The 26,393-nt window shown below is 39.8% G+C and overlaps 1 protein-coding gene across 2 annotated transcripts in view; it reads right to left on the reverse strand.

The window, feature by feature from the left end:
• Positions 1–26,393, reverse strand: part of BARD1 (BRCA1 associated RING domain 1) — a 95,058-nt gene that overhangs the window by 49,939 nt on the left and 18,726 nt on the right. For both annotated transcript variants that reach the window (XM_005202787.4, NM_001192701.2), the window contains exons 3-4: positions 25,987–26,135; positions 13,081–14,033 (exon numbers count right to left, since the gene is read on the reverse strand). In XM_005202787.4, the coding sequence (XP_005202844.1) occupies positions 13,081–14,033; positions 25,987–26,135 (1,102 nt within the window). The remainder of the gene's footprint in view (positions 1–13,080; positions 14,034–25,986; positions 26,136–26,393) is intronic.

The following is a 26,393-nucleotide window of genomic DNA, read 5'->3' on the forward strand; positions in this document are numbered from 1 at the left end:
GAGATTCTCTTAAACTACAGAAGGAAGAAAAATCAGAGGAAACAGTATTTACCAAAGCTTATAAAAATTTTTAAACAGACTTGATGCTTTCAAATAATACCTTAAAGGGAACATGTGTCACACTGAATCTTCTTATTGCTAACCTTTCATTCAAAGGAAATATTCTTCACATATTCATGCATATGGCATCAATATAAGTTAACTTTTCAAAAACAAATACACTCACACACAAACAAAACTTTTTTCTTATAAAGGTAAGCTTTTTAGAATAAATATCTGTATAAAAATAGTACAGGACAGTACAGTTAAGTACAATAATAATGACCTACCCAAGGTGGCACTGGTTGTAAAGAAACTGCCTGCCAATGCGATAGATGCAAGAGATGTGGGTTCAATACCTGGGTCGGAAAAATTCCCTGGAGTACGAAATGGCAAATCACTCCAGTAATTTTAGCTGGAGAATCCCATGGACAGAGAAGCCTGGTGGGCTACTGTCCATGCGGTCACAAAGAGTCGGACATGACTGAGTACTTACACACAGTAACAGCCAAAACGGTTAGGTTTTTACACATAAATGAACTAACCAGGTACCTAAAATTTCTCCTTTTAGCAATTAAGTACTGTTGTTGCCAGCTTGAAGATAGAGGAAAAGGGCTACATACCCAGGAATGTGAGTCTCTAGAACCTGAGAACAGCTCTTAGCTATAAGCCAGCAAGAAAACAGGATCTCAGTCCTACAACCACAAGCAAGTATACAGTTCCTGCGAATAACCCAGATAAGCAAGGAAATGGGTTCTCTCTTAATACCTCCAGAAAATAACACAGCTGATAAACTGATTATAGTCTGGTGAGACTCATACCAGACTCTGACCTAGAAAGCTGTAAGAAAATTAATTTGCCTTGTTTAATTCACTAAATTTGTGGTTACTAGCTATGACAGCAACAGGAAGCTATTTCAAATGGCTAGGACAAGAAAACACAAGTAACTTCCACTAGGGTGATAGCTATGGCCAACAAAGGTGCCCGGAAGTAGGTATGCGGCAAGATATTACAGAATTTTAGTAATGATGTGGCCAAGCTCAAAGGTCCTTCTGTAAAGCCATCACTGTAGCAAGGGATGCTACCAGCCCAACAGAAGAGGAGAACTACTATGGATTCTCGGACCTCAGCACACCCACCAGGTGTACACAGTGCAGCAATGCACTCTGAGGATCCGAGGGAAACAAGGAAAACGTGGGCACTGCACGTTTACAAGATGTTCTTGGAGAAAATAACAACAACAACAACCAAATCTATGTCTGACAGCAAAAAACTTCATCTGTTCTGTCGACCTGCAACGTCATCAGATCTGTATTCATCACTCGGCTGCTGTAACTCTTTCCTTTTCCCTGCTCTTTGTTCCATGTTATAGTATAGCTGACCCTTGAGTAACACAGATTTGAACTGCATGGGTCCACTTAAACACACATTTTTTTCAATAAATATACTGGAAAAATTTTCAAAGTTCGTGACATTTTGAAAGAACTTGCAGACCCACCAGGTAGCAAAGAACTGTGGAAAAAACTAAGAAAAGTTATGTATGTCATGAATGCATAAAATATATGTAGATAACAGTTGATCCTTACCCTGATCTATGGTGATATTTAAATTAAACTAATCATGCATTAGTATTCTTACACTTTTATAACTTTGCTCTCAAAGAACTACACTACCATTCAAGATGCCTCTCTGTACAGTATGCCTCTCCCTTGCAACTGGAGAAACTGCACATCAGTCTATCATCACAGGTAAGTCATTTTTTAAAAAATGTAACAATATTTCCAATAGAGTATTATGAGTATGACACTGTGGGCCATAAAAATCTTATGATTCACTTACAGAGTATAGGGCTGGCTACAGTGATGCAACTGTATCAATTACACTTGTCTACCATAAAGCAATCACAGTGATGCTTCACTATCAATGCATGAATCATTATACCTGTTAATAAATATGAATTTTTCACAATATCTTTTCATTTTTGATGTCTAGTGTTAGTACTGCATATACCAAGTAAACTATTTTATATCGTACAAGACGGCACTGATGTATGTACTGACTATTCATCTCATAAACACACAACATAAACCAATGTTACTTTGTGTTGTATAAAAGCAGTATAGTATCATAAATGTTTTCCTTATGATTTTCTTAATTAATACTTATCTCTAGCTTCCTTGGGATTCTCTTATGGTTCAGCTTGTAAAGAATCCACCTGCAATGTGGGAGACCTGGGTTCAATCCCTGGGTTGGGAAGATGCCCTGGAGAAGGGAATGGCTAACCACTCCAGTATTCTGGCCTGGAGAATTCCATGGACTGTTTAGTCCACAGGGTCGCAAAGATGAGACACGACTGACCAACTTTCACTTCTAGCTTCCTTTATTGTAAGAATACAGTATATAATACTTATAATATAGAAAATATCTATTCATTGGCTGTTTATATTACCAGTAAGGGCTTCTGGTCAATAGATGGCTATTGCCGAGAGGAGCTACCCCACGTTCGAGGTCAGGGGCAGAAGCCGGGAGGACCCCATGCCCGAAGGGCGCGGCCAAGAGGAGTTACCCACGTCCGAGGTCAGGGGCAGCGGCCGAGAGTGCCAGGCTGCGACGATGCAGGAACGGCAGAGAGGAGCTACCCCACGTCCGAGGTCGGGGGGCGGCCGAGAGGAGCTACCCAGGGTCCGAGGTCAGGGGCGGCAGCTGAGAGGAACCACTCATGCCCCCACACCCGATACGAGGGGCGGCGGCCGGGAGGACCAACCCCACGCCCAAGGAGCCCTGGCTGCGAAGGCGCAGGAGGGGCTAGAGGAGCTATCCCACGTTGAAGGTCAGGAAGCGCAGCAGTGAGGAGATAACCCTCGTCCAAGGTAAGGACCAGCGGCTGCACTTTGCTGGAGCAGCCGTGAAGAGATACCCAACGGCCAAGGTAAGAGAAACCCAAGTAAGACAGTAGGTGTTGCAAGAGGGCATCAGAGGGCAGACACACTGAAACCATACTCACAGAAAACTAGTCAATCTAATCACACTAGGACCACAGCCTTGTCTAACTCAATGAAACTAAGCCATGCCCGTGGGGCAACCCAAGACCGGCGGGTCATGGTGGAGAGATCCGACAGAATGTGGTCCACTGGAGAAGGGAATGGCAAACCACTTCAGTATTCTTGCCTTAGGAACCCCATCAACAGTATGAAAAGGCAAAATGATAGGATACTGAAAGAGGAACTCCCCAGGTCAGTAGGTGCCCAATATGCTGCTGGAGATCAGTGGAGAAATAACTCCAGAAAGAATGAAGGGATGGAGTCAAAGCAAAAACAATACCCAGTTGTGGATGTGACTGGTGATAGAAGCAAGGTCCAATGCTGTAAAGAGCAATACTGCATAGGAACCTGGAATGTCAGGTCCATGAATCAAGGCAAATTGGAAGTGGTCAAACAAGAGATGACAAGAGTGAATGTTGACATTCTAGGAATCAGGGAACTAAAATGGACTGGAATGGGTGAATTTAACTCAGATGACCATTATATCTACTACTGCAGGCAGGAATCCCTCAGAAGAAATGGAGTAGCCATCATGGTCAACAAGAGTCTGAAATGCAGTACTTGGATGCAATCTTAAAAACGACAGAATGGTCTCTGTTCATTTCCAAGGCAAACCATTCAACATCACAGTAATCCAAGTCTATGCCCCAACCAGTAACACTGAACAAGTTTAAGTTGAACGGTTCTATGAAGACCTACAAGACCTTTTAGAACTAACACCCAAAAAAGATGTCCTTTTCATTATAGGGGACTGGAATGCAAAACTAGGAAGTCAAGAAACACCTGGAGTAACAGGCAAATTTGGCCTTGGAATACAGAATGAAGCAGGGCAAAGACTAATAGAGTTTTGCCAAGAAAATGCACTGGTCTTAACAAACAACCTCTTCCAACAACACAAGAGAAGACTGTACACATGGACATCACCAGATGGTCAACACCAAAATCAGATTGATTATATTCTTTACAGCCAAAGATGGAGAAGCTCTATACAGTCAGCAAAAACAAGACCAGGAGCACTGTGGCTCAGATCATGAACTCCTTATTGCCAAATTCAGACTGAAATTGAAGAAAGTAGGGAAAACCAGTAGACCATTCAGGTATGGCCGAAATCAAATCCCTTATGATTATACAGTGGAAGTGAGAAATAGATTTATGGGCCTAGATCTGATAGAGTGCCTGATGAACTATGGAATGAGGTTCGTGACATTGTACAGGAGTCAGGGATCAAGACCATCCCCATGGAAAAGAAATGCAAAAAAGCAAAATGGCTATCTGGGGAGGCCTTACAAATAGCTGTGAAAAGAAGGGAAGCAAAAAGCAAAGGAGAAAAGGAAAGATATAAGCATCTGAATGCAGAGTTCCAAAGAATAGCAAGAAGAGATAAGAAAGCCTTCTTCAGAAATCAATGCAAAGAAATAGAGGAAAACAACAGAATGGCAAAGACTAGAGATCTCTTCAAGAAAATTAGAGATACCAAGGGAACATTTCATGCAAAGATGGGCTCCATAAAGGACAAAAATGGTATGACCTAACAGAAGCAGAAGCTATTAAGAAGAGATGGCAAGAATACACAGAAGAACTGTACAAAAAAGATCTTCACGACCCAGATAATCATGATGGTGTGATCACTGACCTAGAGCCAGACATCCTGGAATGTGAAGTTAAGTGGGCCTTAGGAAGCATCACTATGAACAAAGCTAGTGGAGGTGATGGAATTCCAGTTGAGCTATTTCAAATCCTGAAAGATGACGCTGTGCAAGTGCTGCACTCAATATGCCAGCAAATTTGGAAAACTCAGCAGTGGCCGCAGGACTGGAAAAGGTCAGTTTTCATTCCAATCCCAAAGAAAGGCAATGCCAAAAAATGCTCAAACTACCGCACAATTGCACTCATCTCACACGCTAGTAAAGTAATGCTCAAAATCTCCAAGCCAGACTTCAGCAATATGTGAACCGTGAACCTCCTGATGTTCAAGCTGGTTTTAGAAAAGGGAGAGGAACCCGAGATCAAATTGCCAACATCTGCTGGATCATGGAAAAAGCAAGAGAGTTCCAGAAAAACATCTATTTCTGCTTTATTGACTATGCCAAAGCCTTTGACTGTGTGGATCACAATAAACTGTGGAAAATTCTGAAAGAGATAGGAATACCAGACCACCTGATCTTCCTCTTGAGAAATTTGTATGCATTTTTTGTATGCACTGGTCAGGAAGCAACAGTTAGAACTGGACATGGAACAACAGACTGGTTCCAAATAGGAAAAGGAGTAAATCAAAGCTGTATATTGTCACCCTACTTATTTAACTTATATGCAGAGTACATCATGAGAAATGCTGGAGTGGAAGAAGTACAAGCTGGAATCAAGATTGCCGGGAGAAATATCAAGAACCTCAGATATGCAGATGACACCACCCTTATGGCAGAAAGTGAAGAGGAACTAAAAAAAGCCTCTTGATGAAAGTGAAAGAGGAGAGTGAAAAAGTTGGCTTAAAGCTCAACATTCAGAAAACGAAGATCATGGCATCTGGTCCCATCACTTCATGGGAAATAGATGGGGAAAGAGTGGAAACAGTGTCAGACTTTATTTTTCTGGGCTCCAAAATCATTGCAGATGGTGACTGAAGCCATGAAATGAAAAGACGCTTACTCCTTGGAAGGAAAGTCATGACCAACCTAGATAGCATATTGAAAAGCAGAGACATTACTGTGCCAACAAAGGTCCGTCTAGTCAAGGCTATGGTTTTTCCTGTGGTCATGTATGGATGTGAGAGTTGGACTGTGAAGAAGGCGGAGCGCCGAAGAATTGATGCTTTTGAACTGTGGTGTTGGAGAAGGCTCTTGAGAATCCCTTGCACTGCAAGGAGATCCAACCAGTCCATTCTGAAGGAGATCAGCCCTGGGATTTCTTTGGAAGGAATGATGCTAAAGCTGAAACTCCAGTACTTTGGCCACCTCATGCAAAGTGTTGACTCATTGGAAAAGACTCTGATGCTGGGAGGGATTGGAGGCAGGAGGAGAAGGAGACAACAGAGGATGATATGGCTGGATGGCATCACTGACTCGATGGACGTGAGTCTGGGTGAGCTCCGGGAGTTGGTGATGGACAGGGAGGCCTGGTGTGCTGCGATTCATGGGGTCACAAAGAGTAGGACATGACTGAGCGACTGAACTGAACTGAACTTTTTAAAGAATCCAAAGTTATACGTGGATTTTGACTGTGTGGAGGTCAGCCCTGCTAACCTCTGCCTTGTTCAAGGGTCAACTGCAGTTTTAACTTTAGAGTCACCTCAAATCCTTTTCTGAAGTAGGTGGATAGAAAGCATAAACAAGACAGCGGAACCGCAGCAATCAGTTTTCAAGTACGCATGGATTATTCATTCTGGGTTGCAAACAAAAAAATCAAGATAGTAAGTGAAATGAATACTATTTATAAAAAGGTAAATATACTGATAAATTCTTTGATTTTTCTTCAAGTATTTTTTTTGACTATTAAAATCAATCTGAGATGGGAGCATACATTTTACTTATAAAAATTTTTTCAAAGAACATTACTGTTAAATAGGTATTTAAAAAACAATAGAAATCAAATAACTTTTCTTAAAGGTATTGTATCAGAATCTGCCAATGAGTGACAAAACAGTATCTAATAAGTTGGAGAGAATCAAAATTCTAGTTCTGGCATTACAATTTCTAAGTAAAATGACAATCTGACAAAACTTGCATTGAAGCAATCTCAAACATTATCAGTGGAGAAAATTCACCAAGGCAGCATCATGCCACCATATTTTCCTGTGATGCTTTTGAACTGTGGTATTCGAGAAGACTCTTGAGAGTCCCTTGGACTGCAAGGAGATCCAACCAGTGCATCCTGAAGGAGACCAGCCCTGGGATTTCTTTGGAAGGAATGATGCTAAAGCTGAAACTCCAGTACTTTGGCCACCTCATGTGAAGAGTTGACTCATTGGAAAAGACTCTGATGCTGGAGGGATTGGGGGCAGGAGGAGAAGGGGAAGGCAGAGGATGAGATGGCTAGATGGCATCACTGACTCGAAGGACATGAGTCTGAGTGAACTCCAGGAGTTGGTGATGGACAGGGAGGCCTGGCGTGCTGCGATTCATGGGATTGCAAAGAGTCGGACAGGACTGAGCGACTGATCTGATCTGATCTGATCTGATCTGAAGATTCCCCTGGGCTTTTTTCTATGGCCCATGTTGAGCATAGATAAACTATGGCCTGAAGGCTCGACAGCCAATTTTGTGTACAGAGCTTTACTGGTTTATGATATTATCTATGACTACTCTGGCACTAAAATAGAACTGAATAGTTAAAACCATATTACTACAGAGCTGAAAATATTCACTTTAATTTCCCCTTTAATAAAGAGCTTGACAAGCCACGGCTTGGACTAGGTCCTAGAGATCCCCACTAATAAAGATAAATAATTCTTATGATTGAAAGAAAAATTCTCTACCAAAGTAAGTGAATGCTTAACTAGTGGTCAGAAAATAATTCCCAGAAAGCAGAATGTAGAAACTAAAGCAGTCTACATTCATATACTAGCTAGAAAAATGAACAAAAGACATTGATTACTACGCTAGCTACTTATATCTATGAAGCATTAATAACACTATAATGTTAATACTGTTGTACCTAATACACACATGAACACACATACACATATATATATATAAATAAAACAAAGAAGACAAAAAATAAAGTCTGATTTTTTAAAACCATACCTTGCAAAAAGCAGACTAAAATGGAACTAGAGCTAACTCCAAAAATTCAAGTTGTTCAAAGTATATGGACTGCCTAGAAAATAGTCATCTTACAGGGGAACCAGACAAAGAGCATTCTACATTCATCATTTATTAGAAGATAAACAAGAAATGAAAACCATTAGAAGAAACTCATTTTTGTGTTTTTCCCTTTCTACACAGAAAGAATATATCCGGACTTGGCCTACTCCATGTTCCTCCCAAACATTTTATGACTCTCACCACCTTCATGCTCATGGGTCTCGAAGGGTTATTTCCAGATCTCCCAAAGTTCTCTACCCACGCAAAAGACCTCAGTTTCCCAGTGAATTTACTGTAAGATTAAAAAAAAAAAGCTATCTTAAATTCAGTACTAATCTTCCCTATATTATCATTTCATAACACCTGCATGAATTCACAAACCAAAGTCTAAAAAGCTGGGGCTAAGTGCTCCCTCTATGTCCAGCACTTGTGTCAATTTCAAAGAGTAACCACTGCAAGTATGCCTCATGCTCAGCAAAAGAGGTAGCTTCCAAAAAACAAATATTGCCACTTCCGAGGTACAGAGGCGATAAACAGACATAACTCAAAGAATGGGCTATTGAAAGGAAGAGGCTGGCTGTCGGGCCCAGAGAAGTCCCTCTGTGGTGAACCACACTCAAATTTCCAGTCACTGGAGGAATGTTACAGGCCATGTAGTGAGACCTTCCGGACTCTGCACGCACCCGCCAGGAGGGTCAAACATACAGAAGCTCATGCCTTCTCAAACTGCCCTGAGCTCAGAAGCTGGGTAAAAGACATGTTGCCAGCAGTAAACTTGGCAATGGTGTGTCTATATCCATAAAGCATGAGAAGAATGGGTAAAAAAAATGGTGAAAACTGAACAAACCATTGAAAGTGAAAGTGAAAGTTGCTCAGTCATGTCCAACTCTTTGTGAACCCATGGACTACATAGTCCATGGAATTCTCCAGGCCAGAATACTGGAGCAGGTAGCCTTTTCCTTCTCCAGGGGATCTTCCAGACCCAAGAATTCAAGCAGGGTCTCCTGCATTTCGGGCGGATTCTTTACCAACTGAGCTATGTTGCTGCTGCTGCTAAGTCGCTTCAGTCGTGTCTGACTCTATGCGACCCCATAGACGGAAGCCCACCAGTCTCCCTCGTCCTTGGGATTCTCCAGGCAAGAACACTGGAGCAGGTTGCCATTTCCTTCTCCAATGCAGGAAAGTGAAAAGTGAAAGGGAAGTCGCTCAGTCGTGTCTGACTCTTAGCGACTCCGTGGACTACAGACTACCAGGCTCCTCTATCCATGGGATTTTCCAGGCAAGAGTACTGGAGTGGGGTGCCATTGCCTTCTCCGACTGAGCTATGAGGGAAGCCCAAACAAAATCATTATGGAATAGAAAAAAATGAGGGAAGGCGCCAAGATGGCGGAGGAGTAGGACGGGGAAAACACTTTCTCCCCCACAAATTCATCAAAAGAGCATTTAAACGTCGAGTAAATTCCACAAAACAACTTCTGAATGCCGGCAGAGGACATCAGGCACCCAGAAAAGCAACCCAACTCCTCGAAAGGAGGTAGGAAAAAATATTAAAGACGATAAAAGAGACAAAAGAGGGAGGGACGGAGTTCCGTCCTGGGAAGGGAGTCTTAAAAAGAGAGAAGTTTCCAAACACCAGGAAACCTTCTCACTGCCGAATCCGTGCCGAGCTTTGGAAGCACAGAGGACAACATAATAGGGAGAAAAAATAAATAAACAATTAAAACTCGCACATTGCGAGCCCTACGGTAACTCCTCCAGCGGAGAAGCAGCGCAGATGCCTGCATCCGCCATTAGCAAGCGGGGGCTGGGCAGGGAGGCGCGGCGCGGGCTGCATCGCTGAGAGTAAGAATCTGGCCTGAATACCCTGAGCACTATCTGAGCGAAATAATTTGGGCTAGCAAACCAGACTGTGGGATATCTACCATGCGAAAAGCCAGCCCTAACCTAAGACACCGCCAGCCCGCGCACGGAACAAAGGACTAAACAGAGGTAGCCGGCTGCAAACCTTCCCCCTCCGGTGACAGGCAGCCAGAGCCGGAAGGGGGCAATCGCAGCCCCAGAGAGACATTATCTATAAAACTGGCTTCTTTGCTAACTAAAACTTATTGGGGGTCTGGACGGTCAACATCTGCCTGAGAAGGTGTGCCGGTTTTACACCCAGATAACCAAGTGGCGGGGAGGCGATAAGTCGCAGCATTGGCGCTCGCCAAACACCTCATCACCTGAGCTGCTCGGACCTGGGAAGAGCACAAAACGCAGCCCCAACTGAGTCTGCGCCTCTGAGGACTACCTGAGTGCCTGAACCTGAGCGGCTTGGACCTGGGAGGTGCATGCAACCCAGGGCCAGCCTCGGATTGTTCCCGGCGGAACAACCTAGAGCCTGAGCAGTGTGGGCAGGGAGGCTACACGCGCCGTGAGCGGGGGCAGACCCAGTGTGGCTGAGGCACTGCGAGCGCACGCCAGTGTCATTTGTTTGCAGCATCCCTCCCTCCCTCCCCATAGCGCGACTGAACAAAGAGAAGAAATACAGCTCCACCCACCAGAACACCGACACAAGCTTCCCTAACCAGGAAACCTTGACAAGCCACCTCTACATACCCACACACAGCGAGGAAACGCCACAATAAAGAGAACTCCACAAACTGCCAGAATACAGAAAGGACTCCCAAACTCAGCAATTTAAACAAGATGAAGAGACAGAGGAATACCCAGCAGATAAAGGAACAGGATAAATGCCCACCAAACCAAACAAAAGAGGAAGAGATAGGGAATCTACCTGATAAAGAATTCCAAATAATGATAGTGAAATTGATCCAAAATCTTGAAATTAAAATGGAATCACAGATAAATAGCCTGGAGACAAGGATTGAGAAGATGCAAGAAAGGTTTAACAAGGACCTAGAAGAAATAAAAAAGAGTCAATATATAATGAATAATGCAATAAATGAAATTAAAAACACTCTGGAGCCAACAAATAGTAGAATAACAGAGGCAGAAGATAGGATTAGTGAATTAGAAGATAGAATGGTAGAAATAAATGAATCAGAGAGGATAAATGAAAAACGAATTAAAAGAAATGAGGACAATCTCAGAGACCTCCAGGACAATATTAAATGCTACAACATTCGAATCATAGGGGTTCCAGAAGAAGAAGACAAAAAGAAAGACCATGAGAAAATACTTGAGGAGATAATAGTTGAAAACTTCCCTAAAATGGGGAAGGAAATAATCACCCAAGTCCAAGAAACCCAGAGAGTCCCAAACAGGATAAACCCAAGGAGAAACACCCCAAGACACATATTAATCAAATTAACAAAGATCAAACACAAAGAACAAATATTAAAAGCAGCAAGGGAAAAACAACAAATAACACACAAGGGAATTCCCATAAGGATAACAGCTGATCTTTCAATAGAAACTCTTCAAGCCAGGAGGGAATGGCAAGACATACTTAAAATGATGAAAGAAAATAACCTACAGCCCAGATTATTGTACCCAGCAAGGATCTCATTCAAGTATGAAGGAGAAATCAAAAGCTTTTCAGACAAGCAAAAGCTGAGAGAATTCTGCACCACCAAACCAGCTCTCCAACAAATACTAAAGGATATTCTCTAGACAGGAAACACAAAAATGGTGTATAAACTCGAACCCAAAACAATAAAGTAAATGGCAACGGGATCATACTTATTAGTAATTACCTTAAACGTAAATGGGTTGAATGCCCCAACCAAAAGACAAAGACTGGCTGAATGGATACAAAAACAAGACCCCTACATATGTTGTCTACAAGAGACCCACCTCAAAACAGGGGACACATACAGACTGAAAGTGAAGGGCTGGAAAAAGATTTTCCATGCAAATTGGGACCAAAAGAAAGCAGGAGTCACAATACTCGTACCAGATAAATTAGACTTTAAAACAAAGGCTGTGAAAAGAGACAAAGAAGGTCACTACATAATGATCAAAGGATCAATCCAAGAAGAAGATATAACAATTATAAATATATATCCACCCAACATGGGAGCACCGCAGTATGTAAGACAAATCCTAACAAGTATGAAAGGAGAAATTAACAATAACACAATAATAGTGGGAGACTTTAATACCCCACTCACACTTATGGATAGATAAACTAAACAGAAAATTAACAAGGAAAAAAAAAAAAAAATGTATCTATAAAGCTCACTAAAGCAAAGCACAGTAAAATGAGGTATGGCAATAAAAGGCGTTAAATTTATCAAATTAAAAAAAAAAATAAAGTGCTGAAAAATTAAAGCTGTCAAAAAAAAAAAAAAGATTCCTTGAGAAAGGTTTTAAGAGGGCATTTAAAACATAATTTGAACATAACATATATATGTAAAAATAATGGAATATTTAAACTTGTAGAAGGTATAACGAATGTCAAGTGTGAAGCCTAATATAAACTGAACTTTGGTTATTATGATGTGTCAGTGTAGGTTCATCAATTGTAACAAATGTACTACTCTTGTATGGGATGTTGATAATGTGAAGGTTATGCATGTGGGGGGAGTAGGCAGTGTATGAGAAATCTCTATCCCTTTCTCTCAATTTTGCTGTGAACCTAAAACTGCTCTTTAAAAAAAAAATCTTAAAAAGAAACCCCAACAGAATCTAATTAATAAGTTGAGAAACAAAGCTACAGAAATTTGAGGGTTTAATAAAATACAAAAAAAAAAAGCTTGGAAAAAAACAAAACATAGGTAATATTTATGTTATAAATTTGTTGCAAAAGAAGTGAAATAATGTTAATATAATGAGTTATCTACCTGAAATATCAGAACAATTCAAACATTAATTGGTCCTTGATCTTAATTATGGTTTGCTTAAATATGCAGTGATGCTACAACTATTCGTAATTTACCTCACCTTAAAAATTCTGAATTAAATTATCATAGATTTAGTCACTGAAAAAAAAAGAAAAAAACAAAAGCACTTGGCAAAGTTGAAGCTGAAATATGGAAATACCGGTTTTCTCCTGCAAGGTCACAGTCCTCTGGCCCAGGGACCCTGCTTGAGGTAGGGTTCAAGTCCCTATCAATTCTTGCTTCCCCGGTTCACAGGAAGTACCACTTATGGTCAGGTTAATTCGCCTAGTAATCATGTCATTTTTCACAAACTCCAAAGAAACCATTTTATACTGGGTCTCATTGTGAAGCTGTATTTCACAGTAAGCATCCTACCTTAATTGAAGCAATATGGAGCAAAGTCTCTCCTCGATGATTTCTCTTCACAGCTGTATGGCTAATGGGCCACAGCTTTGTTGCTGAGGGGCTACACATCATTCGTCTGTAACTTGGACTGTTCAGTGTAGAAGGTGGTGTACCTGGTGAAAGGCTAATGGATTCATCCAATATAGTACGGCTATTCCTACTTAATGTGTCACCAACTTTAAGTTTGTTTGAAGGTGGTGAAGAACAGCCAAGCAATGGCATGTTTTCTAAGAGCACTGTTTGCTTAACAGAGTTTCCACCAGTGCTCTGACTGCTGCTTCTGCATCTCTTAGAAACAGGACTGGAAATTCTGTTGTGACGCCCACGCTTCCCATTACGACCTGATGGCAAAGATTTCTTGGAAGGAAGATAGTTTGCAGAGACTGTCTTCTCAGGAGTCACTACTTCATTCTTGCTCTCAATTTCTGGAGACTCTATATGCTCAGCCAATGGTAAAAAGACTTCATCTAAGCATTCAGATTCTGTTACAGACCCACTTGCTAGTAAGTCTATTTCACCATTTATCTGCAGGTTAGCAATCACAGATGGTTGGCTACAGAAGGATACCAGCTTTTCCTTACTTTCCCCTTTGCAGTCAAGGTCACCATCTTCCTTTTCTGCCTCTAAATTCCATTTTCGGTTGACTTCAGCTAAAGTTTTCTTTTTCTGTTTTTTTCTAGATCTTGTGGAAGGCTTCTTAGGTCCCTCAGAAACCTCCACCGGAGGGCTCGGAGAGACAAATTCGTACATGGAGGTCTGCTGAGCATTTTCATCATTTTTCACAGAAGGCTGGGTTTGCACTGAAAGTTTACTCACAGTATATCTGACTTTCTTACTTCGAGGACTAAACCACATTTTTATTGAATTCTTCTTACTTTGTGCATCATTAAATAAACTCTTCCTAGATGTTTTTTCTTTCAAATCTGATAGGAAAAAGGAAAAGAAATTTGTTACATGAACTTAATCTCTCCCATCCTGAGCTCCCAAAGAACTGTGTTGATAGTTCTCCTAAGGTGTATCACCTTTTATTTGTGTACCTCTTCCTTCCTTCCCAGATTATGAAAGCAGATATTCTCATTCAACAAATATTTAGAGTCCTATCTGATTTTAGACCATGTTCTAGAAACTTATATTCCACTGGGAAAGACAAAATATACAAATAAATAATTAGAACATACAGTCTGCTGTATGGAAGCATAGCCATGGGGAAAAGCTATATTAAATAAACAGATTAACAGGTGAGACTTTTAATAAACAATAGTCAAAAAAAATTAAGACTTATTAGCTGGGGAGGGAATAAAGTCAAGAAAAAAAAACAGACGTATTAGCTGATGCTTAATTTTAAAAGAGGACTTTTGAAAATTAATCAATATAATTCACTATAAAACAAACTAAAAAGAAAAACAAGTGGTTTTTCTCAAAAGATATAGAAAAATATATACACTGGCCAAATCCAGTATCCATTCATTATTTTTAAAAAGGCTCAGCATCAGGGATAGAAGGAAACTTCTTCAACCTGCTAAGGACATCTACAAAACTACACACCGCTAGTGCCATCCTTAATGAAGAAAACCTGGACTACTATTTTGTTCCTATTATCTTGTTTCTGTCATCAAGACAAGGCAAAGATGTCCACTCTCATCATTCCTATTCTACATCACACTGAAGTCTTGGATAGCACACCAAGGTTAAGAAAAAGATAAAAATCACATGAATTAGAAGATATAAAAATGTATCTGCTCAAAGCTAACTTGATTACCTATATAGAATATCCCAAAGAATCTCTTAAAAAAAAACAAGTGACTGTTCAAGGTCATAAAATACAAAATCAATATACCAAATTCAATTGCAACTGTATTTCTATATACTAAAAATGAACATATGTAAACTACCAGACAATGCAAATTCTTGTTGGCAATGTTAAAGACTTCAACTATGCTAACAGCCAAAGAAAACCACGAAAATGTTTTATATCAATCAGGTGGAATGACTTGGCTGGAGCGTGGGAGAATAGGTTGGAAGAGGGCAAGAGTGGATGCAAGACTAATCGCTAAGATGCAAAGTAGTAATATAAGTAGAAGATAACAGCCTAGTGAGGTGATAGTAGAGAAAGAAGTAGAATCATTTGAAAAATATTTAGGAGATAAGATTTACAGGATTTGGGGATGAAATGAAGAAAGAAGAAGGTGACAAAAACAATGCATATGTTTCTGGCTTATAGCACTGGATGCACCTAGAGTAAAAACACTGATGCTGGCAGGGACAATCTGCTCAGGCTCCCGAGCACACCAACATGCTCCTGTGTGGTGTCCCAAGAAGGCCAGGCCCTGGATGCTTTTTACCCAGGCCATTTCTCAGGACTGTGTGTGCAGCAAGCAACCCTGAGGGAGCAGCAGTGTTTCCCCAGGGAAAAAAGCAGGCCCATTTCTGCTTTCTCTGTGCATGCTAAGGCGCTTCAGTCATGTCTGACTTTGTGCAGCCCTATGGACTCTAGCCCACCAGACTCCTCGGTCCCTGGGATTCTCCAGGTAAGAGTACTAGTGTTATATACAGTCAATTCTCCAAAGCTCTGAGTTCCTTTCCTGTATGGCAACCACCTGTATGTGTAGGAATCCATGATGGGCCCTTTGCCAAGTATCATCACAGATGCAAAGGTGCACTGAGGAATTTCAATGGCAATGTGATAAAATATTTGCAAAATTTTTAACGCATGTACTCTTTCACAAGGCAATTTTACCTCTAGTAACCTATCTTACAAAATATACAAAATATTCATACATGTGCCTGGAAATCTGAATGTGTGAGTGTTAACTGCAGCAATATTTTTAATAGCCCAAATGAGGAAAAAAGTCAGTGTTTATCAACTGGAAATCAGTTAACTGTGGAGGATTTATATTACAAAATCTTATGGAGCTGCTATACACATCAACTAACATGCAAAGATCCTCAAGACACTTTAAGTGTAGTACAATCCTACTTACATTTTAAAAATTCTATTGTGTTTATATTCAAATATTTTCATAAATTCATAAAAGAAAGATTAGGAAAGTTAACTAAAAACAGTACGTCTGAAAAAGATTTTGTGTTTTTAGGTTGGGAATAAAGGGTAGAGGAGTATGTCAAGGCTGTATATTGTCACCCTGCTTATTTAACTTCTATGCAGAGTACATCATGAGAAATGCTGGACTGGAAGAAGCACAAGCTGGAATCAAGATTGCTGGGAGAAATATCAATAACCTCAGATATGCAGATGACACCACCCTTATGGCAGAAAGTGAAGAGGAACTAAAAAGCCTTTTGATGAAAGTGAAAGAGGAGAGTGAAAAAGTTAGCTTAAAGCTCAACATTCAGAAAATGAAGATCATGGCATCTGGTCCCATCACTTCATGGGAAATAGATGGGGAAACAGTGGAAACAGTGTCAGACTTTATTTTTTGGGGCTCCAAAATCACTGCAGATGGTGATTGCAGCCATGAAATGAAAAGACGCTTACTCCTTGGAAGGAAAGTTATGACCAACCTAGATAACATATTCAAAAGTAGAGACATTACTTTGCCAACAAAGGTCCGTCTAGTCAAGGCTATGGTTTTTCCTGTGGTCATGTATGGATGTGAGAGTTGGACTGTGAAGAAGGCTGAGCGCCGAAGAATTGATGCTTTTGAACTGTGGTGTTGGAGAAGACTCTTGAGAGTCCCTTGGACTGCAAGAGATCCAACCAGTCCATTCTAAAGGATATCAGTCCTGGGTGTTCTTTGGAAGGAATGATGCTAAAGCTGAAACTCCAATACTTTGGCCACCTCATGCGAAGAGTTGACTCATTGGAAAAGACTCTGATGCTGGAAGGGATTGGGGGCAGGAGGAGAAGGGGATGACAGAGGATGAGATGGCTGGATGGCATCACTGACTCGATGGACATGAGTCTGAGTGAACTCCGGGAGTTGGTGATGGACAGGGAGGCCTGGCCTGCTGCGATTCATGGGGTCGCAAAAGAGTTGGACACGACTGAGCGACTGAATTGAACTGAACTGAATTGAAAGGGTAGAGGGGGACTTTCACATTTTACTCTACACACTTTCATACTGCTTACAAAGTTGCTAAGAGAATGTTCTCTTATATTTCTTATGTAAATTAAACAAAAAGAAAATAAAACTTGTATAATACAAGTTATATACCTAATTGGTGACTGAGCTGGCATTTGAATTCCTAAGTTTTCACTAAGTAAAAACTAACACTTTTCACTAAATACATACAATATGTAATACTGTGACTTATAAGAAATATACATTTGGCCTTTGTCCACCTTGTTGTTGCTGTGTAGTCACTAAATTGTATCCAGCTCTTTTGCGACATCATGGACTACAGCCCACCAGGCTCCTCTGTGCATGGGATTTCCCAGGCAAGAATACTGGAGGGGGTTGCCATTTCTTTCTCCAGGGGATCTTCCCAACCCACAGATTGAACCTGTGTCTCCTGCATTGGCAGGCAAATTATTACTGAGCCACCAGGGAAGCCCACTGTACCAGACACAGAGTTCCTAAAACCCTTGAAATTTCCTATATGAACCACAGGGGCATCTTTTGTTACATTTAATTGTGTTCCTAGTTACCTAAACAGCTCCAGTAAAAAAGATAAAATGGGTGTCTTTTATTATTCATAACAAGCCCTGGTTCAACCACACCTGAGTTTATGTTAATAAGATATCAGAAAGTCCCTAATGTTGGAGGCTGGTTGCCAAGGGAACCAACTTGGATTAAAGGGTTAGAACTTTCAATCCTACCCCCTGACCTCCAGGAAGAGAGGGACAGAGGTTGAGCATCACCGAAGGCCAATGATTTAATCAATCAAAACTTTGATCAGGCTCCTCTGGTAGCTCCTCTGGTAGCTTATAAGACCATAAAGAATCTGCCTGCAATGCAGGAGTTCAGTTCAGTTCAGTCGCTCAGTTGTGTCCAACTCTTTGCGACCCCATGAATCCCATTCCAGCCATCTCATCCTCTGTCGTCCCCTTCTCCTCCTGCCCCCAATCCCTCCCAGCATCAGAGTCTTTTCCAATGAGTCAACTCTTCACATGAGGTGGCCAAAGTATTGGAGTTTCAGCCTCAGCATCAGTCCTTCCAATGAACACCCAGGCTGGACTGGTTGGACTCTCAAGAGTCTTCTCCAACACCACAGTTCAAAAGCATCAATTCTTCGGCACTCAGCTTTCTTTATAGTCCAACTTTCACATCCTTATATGACTACTGGAAAAACCATAGCCTTGACTAGACAGCCCTTTGTTGGCAAAGTAATGTCTCTGCTTTTTAATATACTGTCTAAGTTAGTCAAAACTTTCCTTCCAAGGAGTGTCTTTTAATTTCATGGCTACAGTCACCAACTGCAGTGACTTTGGAGCCCCAAAAAATAAAGTCTGACACTGTTTCCCCATCTATTTCCCACAAAGTGATGGGACCAGATGCCATGATCTTAGTTTTCTGAATATTGAGCTTTAAGCCAACTTTTTCACTCTCCACTTTCACTTTCATCAAGAAGCTTTTTAGTTCCTCTTCACTTTCTGCCCTAAGGGTTGTGTCATCTGCATATCTGAGGTTATTGATATTTCTCCCGGCAATCTTGATTCCAGCTTGTGGTTCTTCCAATCCAGCGTTTCTCATGATGTACTCTGCATAGAAGTTAAATAAGCAGGGTGACAATATACAGCCTTGATGTACTCCTTTTCCTATTTGGAACCAGTCTGTTGTTCCATGTCCAGTTCTAACTGTTGCTTCCTGACCTGCATATAGGTTTCTCAAGAGGCAGGTCAGGTGATCTGGTATTCCCATCTCTTTCAGAATTTTCCACAGTTTATTGTGATCCACACAGGTTCAATTCCTGTCTGTCGAAGATCCTCTGGAGAAGGAAATGACAACTCACTCCAATATTCTTATGCAGAGAATCCCAGGGACAGAGGAGCCTGGTCGGCTACAGTCCATGGTGTCACAAAGTCAGACACGACTGAGCGACTAACACTGAAAGGTTGTAGTTGAATCACGCGAATACACCGGGATTCTTGGCCCCTGGAGGAGAAGAATTCAATCCAGGGCCAGAGACGAGGCTTGATCGCTCGGAGCTTTTGTGTAATAAAGTTTTATTAAAATATAAAGGAGATAGAGAAAGCTTCTGACATAGGCATCAGAAGGGGGCAGAAAGAGTACCCGCTTGCTAGTGTTAACAATGAGGTTATATGATCCAAAGAATGTCTGGAGGTTGTAAAGACCTCATCAGACCTACTGCCATAATTTACATTTTAAGATAACACTGTCCTCAGGCAAGATACATCCTTGTAAAGACCAGGTCTACTCCCATAATTTACATTTTAAGATAACAGAAGGTTGAATCCAAAGACTGTCCTTAGGCAGGATACATTGTTATATAATCCTAAGGAATGTGGAGAAAGAAAAAAGTTTGTCCTTTCTTCCTCCTTGAGAATTCCAGACCCCTCTCTCCTTGGGGACCCCTAGACTCCCTATCAACATGCCTAGGAAATGACTCTCTCAACACACACACACACACACACACACACACCCCTATACAAAGAAGTCTCCATTTAAAAAAAAAACCCCAAAACACAGTTGGAGAGTTTCTGGGCTGATGAACGTGTGAAGGTGCTGGGGAAGCTGGACACCCAGAAGGGTCATGGAAGCCCTTTGCCCCTTCAACACACCTAGCCCTATGCACCTCCTTCTGTCTGGCTGTTCCTGTGGTATATCCTATTACAACAAACCAGGAATCTAGTAAGTAAAATGCATGCCTGGATCTGTGAGACACTCTAGCAAATTATTTAAATTGGAGGTGTTGACAGGAGCCTACAATTTATAGGCAGTGGGTCAGAAGCACAAACTGGACCTGAGAGTGGCCTAGGAGGCCACGACCTAGGAGGACGTGGGGGCGGTCTTATGGGACTCCTAACCTGTAAGATTTGACACTCTCTCCAGGCAGACAGTGTAAGAACTGGGTAAACTGACACCCAGCTGATGGCACATCATTGCTTGATGTGTGGAAAACCTGCACATCTGGCGGCAGAAGTGAAACAGTACTTACTGTATGTAATAGTAGGGTGAGTGGTAGTGGTGCTTTAGTCGCTAAGTCGTGTCCGACTCTTGGGACCTGTAGCCCACCAGGCTCCTCTGTCCATGGGATTTTCCAGGCAAGAACACTGGAGTGGATTGCCATTTCCTTCTCCAGGAGATCTTCCCAACCCAGGAATCAAACCTGGGTCTCCTGCATTGCAGGCAGATTCTTTACTGACTGAGCTATGAGTGAAACCCAGTAGGGTGAGTTGAGGACACATAAGGGAAAGAGAGCTTTTCTTTACACAACTTATAATCTTTATGTGTATTTTATTTTTTCAGACCTACCAATCTTGCCTATTAACAGAGGCTCCAGAAATAGAGAGTGAACTGTACAGCATTTCCCTTTCTGATTCTGGCAGTGGTCCCTCTTCAAGCTCTCTTGCTTTGTTTTTGCCCTTAAGCCCATTCAGTTCAGTTCAGTTCAGTCGCTCAGTCATGTACGACTCTTTGTGACTCCATGAATCACAGCACACCAGGCCTCCCTGTCCATCACCAACTCCCAGGGTTTACCCAAACTCAAAAGTCAGTTAATGATAAGCCAGCTGGAAGGAGAAGAGGGTATCGGAGTCAGAGCAGACCCTCTCACACTCTTTTTCCATCCGAACTGAACTGATGCTCAGAAAAGTGCAATTAAAACAGGATCTTGGAAATAAAGGCAATCCAAATGAAGATCCATTCACACAGACTTTACATCTAAATTCAACATCTAAATGTCACTTTTCTCTGCAGTGACAAACAGATTTCAAAACTAAGTCCTTTCCAACATAATCTGGAGACGAGAGAAAAGGTCAAAATGAAATGTTATCAGGATAATTTTTTAAGAAAGACTCAGAATTACAAAGACTTAAAGGTTAATCCTTTGCTAGTCTGTAAAAACTCATACTTGATTTTTTTAATTTAATATTAAACACAGCTGATGACATTTTCAATTAAAAACATTGAATTCTGAAGTCCTTAACAGTTATAAAACTTACAAAATGTAGAATTAGGCATTTTAAAGGAAAATTAAGACTTGCAGGTAGTAATAACATAATTAACTAAAAAAAAATCTAAACCTAAAAAGACAACAGAACTTCAAACTGAGGAGCACATATTTTCTTCAGTAACAACATAATCAACAACAGACTTTAAAATGAGGAACACAAATAAAGGAGTAAATGAAGACAGCATATATTCATGCAATTTACATGTACACAATAATCTTACTAATCTCACTAATCATCCAGTAATAAATTTACTCAGGATGACTTTGATTATGCATCTTGTCCTAACTAAGCAAGAATGACTACAGCAAACACGATTTTAAGTTTTGGATTTTACACAGCATGACTAAGTTACACAGCATAACTAAGAGCGTAAAAAGAGAAAACACCACCACTGCTGGAACATAAATCAAACTTTCAACAGCTACAACAGGTTTTATGGGTGAATGCTTTTAAGCATAAATTATCATATTCATTTCATGAAGAAAAATATTGGTTCTTCCTCTACATAGTAAATTTCTTAATGACATTTAAAAGAATTCTATTCTCTGAATTTAAATATTTCTGAGTACTCCACAAAACACCGAGGAACGGAGACGTACATGCTGCTAAGGAGCTGCTTAGCCAAGAGTTTTTCTTAAAATTTAATAATAAACTATAGAAAAGGGAAGCAATTAGCAAATGTGATCTAGCTATCATTAATCTACATCAAAGGATTATAATGATGTACATTGTGTGCCTTTCAAATTATTCTCTATTATAGGTTTCACAACAGAAGTTGAGAAATCTCTTTGACAAACTAGTCCCTTATTAAAAATCAAAGGAAAGTACTTTGCTACCATCTGTGCAACATTAACGCCTTCACTAAAGAATGATTATTTTGTAAGTTAAGAAGTATTCAGTTCTATTTAAAACAAAACAGCAGTGACACAGCTATTCAAATGCTCATCTTCATCTATTATAAAAAAGTCATAGCATATATGAAACACTATGCAATTCGCTACAGAAAGACCAGCATCTCTCCCAAAACCTTTCCTAACAGAAAGGAAAATTGAGACCCATGAAAGCATAATCAAAGTGTTGCTGTTTTTTTTTTTTAATGTCACCAACACCAACATATGCTTCACAAAACCTGACCAGCACCTGCAATGTCTGATTTAATAAGATGGGGGACAAGAGAAAATAAAACTTTAAAGTTTAATGCCACTCGTAGAAAGCAGATTATGTTTTAAAGAATAAGGTAAAATTACCCATAAATGGTTGTCAGAAAAATTTATGACAATCTCTTCTCTTTACAGAACACTGAACCAAGAAAAATCTGTTCAAGTATTTAAAAGCTCATTTTAGAAAGTATTACTATGAATTAGGCTTCTTTGTCTCCAGTATACCATATACCATGTCCATGATTTGACAAGGTCTTCCTAATTACCCATTTTAATTACAGTAATTATATATTTTATAGTAAATGAAAGTAACAAGGTTCATTCGGAAGATAAACTGTGAATTACAGGTTTAAAAAAAATAGAGAAAATGTGGCTATGTCCAACCATTCCACTTAATCATATTCAACAGATTACCATTTAATAGAACCATATGATTTTGGAGCTAGAACTTAGGAACCACTTAATCTAATACCTTTATCTTATATTATTTTCCAAGTTCCTCATTACAAAGAGGATGAACCATTATTTGTCACCCACTGTTAGCTCCCTTTACATAGTCATCTTGTTTGCCTTATAATATTTTGGCTTTAGACGTACTTACTAGATAAAAAATATATGGAATAAACTATAAAGACACAAAGGGATATACCAAAAGAAACCACCTCAATTCCCTTCAAGACTAAATCTGTTTTGGGTGGCTAAACCTTGAGAGGAAAAGGTGATAATGATGCAACTTACAAGAAGTAGAAAATACTTTGTACCATGGAAATAACACATCCAGATAGAAATTTACACTTCAATATATTTATATTCTAGATACATTTCATCTTCTCTAAATATAGCAAAAGAGATGTTACCATTATAAAATGGATTATTGAAACCAAAATGTAAGAATTTGTTTTAATATTGTTTTAATTAAGTTTAGTCTCTAGGATATGAATTAGTCTTAACACTGCCAATTTTTTCCTAACACAAGTCAACAAACTACCCACACTTCTAACAAAAGTATGGTGCTAAATGATAAAACAATAGGCAAGATACTGACAATATGACCATCCTGCATAACCTAGGCCCTCATCTATAGAATAAAAATCCTAAAATTATGATTATAGGTTAGGTAAACAGTAAAATTTCAATTCATTTTAAAATAAGTAAAATGTTAAAGCCAGCACAGCTGAAGTCTGATAATGACTAACGTAATCATCATTCATTATAATAAGGAAAATAAACACAAAATGGCCTTTTGAAAGTGAATCACTGTAATTCACTCCCCACACTCCACTTCTGCTCTTATATGAGAAAAACAGAATTCCAGAAGGCCTCAGCTTCCACACGAAAACTTGTTCTCTACTCGGCAATTTTCCTACATCTCTTTTTTAATGATGAAATATCAAGGCATTTAATATTCCAAGGTCCATGAAATGTGAAAACCATACTGATAACTCAAACATCACTAACTAATAGTAAAATGTCTTGAGGAGCCCCGATTCCTCTTGGCATCACATGGCACACAGACCTCAGTGAGCCGGAAGTGACTACAAGCGACCCACTGAAGGTTATTCTGCTCCCTCATTAGTACCATCAGAGGTATCACAGCAGCTTCTTTATGGGCTAACCTGTGTCTCTCCCAAAATTCAGTTTGAAGTCCTAATCCCATTACCTTAGAACATGGCCTTATTTGGAAACCAGGTCATTGCATATATAATTAGTTAAGATGAGGAAGATGGGGCCCTAATGCAATATGAACCATGATCAAACAAAAAAGGGAAATCTGACACAAACATGCATATATGGAGAACACATGATCGCCTTCTACAAATCAAAGAGAGAAGCCTGGCACTCATCTTTTTGTTGCAGACCTCAAAGTAACCAAACTAACGCACCCCTTGATTTCTAGCCTTCAGAACTATGAGACAGTAAATTTCTATTGTTTAACCCATCCAGTCTGTGGGACTTTTTTACAGCAGTCCTAGCAAGCTAATATCTGACTATACAGCAGCTGAAGAAGAATCAAATCAGAACATCATGACAGCCACAAACAAAATAGCACCCAAATTTCAATGCCTGGCCAACATTCCTAAAAAGCCACACGTCTTTAAGAACCTGATGCAAGCCACTTTCACAGAGACATGACATTTTTCATATCACACACTTAAGAGAATCACTAATCCCCACCCTCAACACTGCTAAAGTTGCGTGGACTCTTGATTAAGAATTCCTGCCTAATAAATGGTACAGGGATGGGGAGGGAGCAGATCATACACCCATCTTTTCTAAATATAAAGTAAAACACTATCAGCACTGCCTCTGATAAAAAAGGAAAAGAACACAGATGAACGAATAAAACTTTTCCTCATTGTGCCTTTAAACAGGTTTATGCTATTTTTTAAAGGTAAGTACTTTTAAATATATGTGCATATAAAATTATATCTGAAAATGAGCAAAACTTTATCACCATAGCACATTTTATCATGAAAGAATAGAATCTAATACAATAATCAGAAAACTAGATAAAGAAAACTTTTCTTTGGTAAACTATAGTTCAAAGTCTTCTCAAAAATATGGACCTGGTCAGTAAGACTCAAAGTAGTTGTCTTATTTTTTTATTTTGCCCAAACAACTTCACCTTTAGTAGCTGAAAATAACATATCATGTTGGAAAATAAGATCATAAATTTTAAAAAATAGAAATTCTACCATTTTGTATGAGCTTAATCAATCATTCATGGCATCCTACCAGTCAAGAAAAGGTTCTCCCATAAACACAAGCTAACATGGTATTATCTGGTCAATAAAAATCCAATTCCAGTATCTGATTATGAAGATTCAAAATGCTTTACTTTCTTTCCACAGCTGATTAGCTCTCAGCAGAAAGCACAATGGGAAGATACATAGTTAATACACAGAGTCTAAGAACAATTTTGAAAAACATTAACCTCTGTTTAAATAGAAAAGAAAATGAATTAGGTTTTGCTCTTTCAAAATGTGCACATCTAATAAATCTGTAGGAAAGTGATACACAGAAGGTTGCATTCTGTCTTGTGAAATGATATTTAAGTGAGTTTTAAGGACAAAATCATTATTACTAGGGACAAAAATCACTACTCCATATATATTATATAGAAATTATTGTAACAGTAAAAAGCGGGCAGAAAGAGAAGGCGATGACAGAGGATGAGATGGTTGGATGGCATCACTGACTCCATGGACAAGAGTCTGAGTAAACTCCAGGAGTTGGCGATGGACAGGGAGGCCTGGAGTGCTACAGTCCATGGGGTGGCAAAGACTCGGACACAACTAATTGACTGAACTGAACTGAAAAAGTGGGTAGTGTAGGTGAGGAAAAATCTCTGAACTGACAATCCAAAGAAACAGGCTTTATTTCTCCTGCTCCTGGTACTAACTATATGCGAGACTTCAGGCAAAATCATTTAACTTCTCTGGACCCTGGCTTCTCATCCATAAAATAAGTCAGACTTAATTATCTCTGAGGTACCTATCACCTCTTGATTCATAACACTATAAACCTTCAAATCTGAAATAAGTCATTCATATTTTATACATTTATAAAATCAATATGAACCTCAGTTATTTAAGAGAGACAGTGATACTTCCTTCTTACCTGAAAGATCAGTGTCGTGCAGCAAATTCTGAAGCTTACTACACAGCTGGATCATGCTGTCCAGCTGTCTGTTTATCTTCACATCTTGTATCCAGGCTGGGGTATAACACACTGGACATTCACTTCCGATGCAGTCACTTACACAATTACTTAAAAAGGATCAAAAAATATATAGATATCAACACACATTCAGCAGGATCTAAATTCAAAAAAATAAACAGTATGAACAGAAGTAAATGAAGCAGAGGCTGTTCTAATAAACATTGGTCCATCATGAAATATTAGTTAAAACAGTGTTTTTGAAAGAGTATATCACACTAACATACACATCATGCAATCCACATCTAAAGTCGCTTATGTAACTTGCTACAAAGAGACTATACCTGGTCAGACAAGAGTCTGCATAA

The sequence above is a fragment of the Bos taurus genome, chromosome 2, assembly GCF_002263795.3.
Source record: "Bos taurus isolate L1 Dominette 01449 registration number 42190680 breed Hereford chromosome 2, ARS-UCD2.0, whole genome shotgun sequence".
Classification (NCBI taxonomy): Eukaryota; Metazoa; Chordata; class Mammalia; order Artiodactyla; family Bovidae; genus Bos; species Bos taurus.